The sequence below is a fragment of the Eurypyga helias genome, unplaced genomic scaffold, assembly GCF_000690775.1.
Source record: "Eurypyga helias isolate BGI_N326 unplaced genomic scaffold, ASM69077v1 scaffold226, whole genome shotgun sequence".
NCBI lineage: Eukaryota > Metazoa > Chordata > Aves > Eurypygiformes > Eurypygidae > Eurypyga > Eurypyga helias.
The window spans coordinates 834-3,633 of NW_010254423.1; the positions used below are offsets into that span (position 1 = coordinate 834).

Here is a 2,800-nt window from a genome sequence, read left to right on the forward strand (position 1 = left end):
AGTTTGAGACACGCTTTGTAGCATCCTACTTGGAGTATGCTTACAAGAAATGGTAAGTGGCACTCTAAAGTTTACAGGAGGAAAGGCAAAGGGAGTGTCAGTGGGTTTTTTGTTTCTGCAGGCAAGGGGGGTTGGCTCTTTGTATTAGGCCAGTGAGTGAAAAAAGGCGCTTTTTGGGTGGCTCTGTCCTGTGCTCTTCCTGTTCCTAGGACAGGTGCTGTGTGCGTAAGGGTGCGTTTTGTCATGGGCCTTATCTGCTAGGTGGGCAGCTGCTGAAAGAGGATTTCAGTCTTCTGCTGGCAGCAGTTTTAACCACAGAGTGACCCCATCTAATTGAAAACTACCTGCTGGGCTGTGGCCCAGCAGTGCCACGGGGCTGCAGCGGGAACACCCGCAGAGAGACCCTCAGAACTCAAACTAGAGAGAGGGAGAACAGTGCTGTGCCTGCAGGGTCTGCTGGCTGTAACTCCCTTTTGTAAGGCAACGTGCAGCTGAAGGCTGGTGGGTGCTCCTTGCCCCTCCTGATGGTGATCGGCTCGGCCATGCATCCCGCACGTGACGCTGGCCTGCAGCCAGTTCTGACTCCCATCACTCTCCTTCCAAGCAAACGTTGTGCTCGTGTTCCAGGGTGTCCTGTCTTGCTTCCGGCCCCCAGCTCCTCGCGGATAACTCCCAGGCAGACAGGTGTTAGAAGCAGAGATGTCGGTCCACGTCTCAGTCCAGCCCCCGATTCTGCACTCCATACACACTCGAAACAAGGCTCTGGCAGCAATACAGCCCCTTGAATCTCCATTGAACTGAAGTCACGTTCTCTGCGGAGGAAAAATGGTCTTTTTAGTGACTGTTTTACATCAGGAAATGCCAGTTTGACAGGTCTGAAAACATTCAAGATGGCTGTTCTCAAACATGAGAATGCTTTGTTTTGACAAGATAAAAATACTTTTTACACTGACCTTTTAGATGTTTTAACCCACAATTCTGGTTCCATGGAACCTTCCAGAGGTTTTGGGCCTTTTAGCCAGCTCCTGGGACAAAACAGTTCTTTAGTCATGAGGTGGAAAATGTCTCCTTGTTGTCCGCATTGCCCAGGTCCGACCTGTCTGGGTGGTGGCAACTGGACAGCGGGGCGCTTCCTCTTTGTCTGTTAACGTGATTCGGACTGACGTGTGTTTCTTAGTGCCCTGAGTATTTCAGACCAAGCTACGCGTTCCCTTCTCCCGTAGCTTCACCGCAGACACCGCTGTCCCTGCCTGTACGTCGGCACAAAGGGAAACAACCTTTAAATCAGCACAGAAGCAACTACTCACTAAAGAGAAATAAATATTCACTCCCAGCCATTCTCCTGGGAGCTTCTTTCCGGCGGGCTGTCGAGCTGGGGCTGGAGCTCAAGAGCAGGAAGCCAGTGGAGAGCAGCATGTTTGCACCAGCTCCACGCTACGGTCCCTCTCCTGGGTTAACCGCAGTAACCGTGTTCTCCCTTCCAGCAAGCGGGAGAACTGCAAGCTGAAGGACTCCAGCGGGCAGCACCTCACCGTTGAGTTCTGCAACTACCCTGCCAACATGTCCCGTTACATCGACTACCGCCACTGCTCCCTGCAGGAAGAAAGCCACAGCGTGGGAGGGGGGAATAAGGTGCCTGTCTGTGAGAAATTTTCGGTAAGTAACGTGAATCTCTGCTTCCTTCCTCGCTCCGTGGAAAGAGCTGTGGGTGTCCAGGGTGGGAGGCGGTGGGAAAGCACCTGGGAACTGCCCCTGGCTGGCTTCACACTACAAGGGATTTGTTCAAGCTGCAGGTGGCCTCGTGACAGCAAGGGCGATAGCGTGCTCTGGTGGGAGGCAGGGGGTTTCCCAGGTTACATCAGACATGAGGAGTCAAGGAAGCTGGGGGGACTTTTTCCAAGGGCCTGTAGTGACAGGACAAGGGGTAACGGGTTTAAATTGAAAGTGGGGAGGTTTAGATTGGGTATCAGGAAGAAATTCTTCCCAGAGAGGGTGGGGAGGCACTGGGACAGGTTGCCCAGAGAAGCTGTGGATGCCCCATCCCTGGAAGTGTCCAAGGCCAGGCTGGATGAGGCTTGGAGCAACCTGGTCTAGTGGAAGGTGTCCCTGCCCATGGCAGGGAGCCATGGATGAAGAACTGGATGGTCTTTAAGGTCCCTTCCAACCCAAACTATGCTGTGATTCAGAGAGGGATTATATGGCCCCAAGCGCGGGGATGGTGTGAGTTACAGCACCCACTGCTGTCTTGGAGGGCCGTGAGTTCTACCTTAGTTTGGCTTATCCCCTGAGCAAGAAATGCCACCTCTTCCCTCCCCTGTATCTCGGTTAGATGTAAAAATTATTGCCTGCCTGCAGGTTCTGGGGTGTAGCATGGCATGGTCCACAGCACCACGCGCCCTGGTGCTGCTACAGCGAACAAAGAGCCCCCCCATCAGATCCCAACCGCTTTCAGACGCGTCGGGGAGAAAAGGAGCTCTGCCAGGTGCTGCACGTCACTGTTGCAGAACAAGACAGGGTGGGGAAACCTCTGGAAGTTTCTCATCCAACCACCCCCTCAGTATCACTCAGAGCCTTGTTTGTGAATTTTGAAAATCCCTTCAGGACAGAGATCACAGAACCCTCCAGGCCCCCATTCCAGTGCTTGGCCACTCCTTGTGAAAAGTGCTTCCTGTACCTCTCGCCAGAATTCTCCCTGACTGGCACCGCTCCCCCGTTCCCCTCGGAGCTCAGCTCCACCTCCTCCACAACCTCTGCTCCAGGCAGCTGCAGACAGCAGCGTGATATCCCCGTCCCCTCCTCC

General features: G+C 53.9%; 1 protein-coding gene across 1 annotated transcript in view; it reads left to right on the forward strand.

Moving 5' to 3' along the window:
- TOE1 (target of EGR1, member 1 (nuclear)) overlaps positions 1-1,656 on the forward strand; it is a gene marked incomplete at both ends in the record, with an annotated part of 2,387 nt that extends 731 nt beyond the window's left edge. The window contains 2 exons of the mRNA XM_010152954.1: positions 1-52; positions 1,485-1,656. The exon at positions 1-52 is cut by the window's left edge and continues 199 nt beyond it. Coding sequence (XP_010151256.1) covers positions 1-52; positions 1,485-1,656 — 224 coding nt within the window. The remainder of the gene's footprint in view (positions 53-1,484) is intronic.
- Between the last annotated feature and the right edge of the window lie 1,144 nt (positions 1,657-2,800).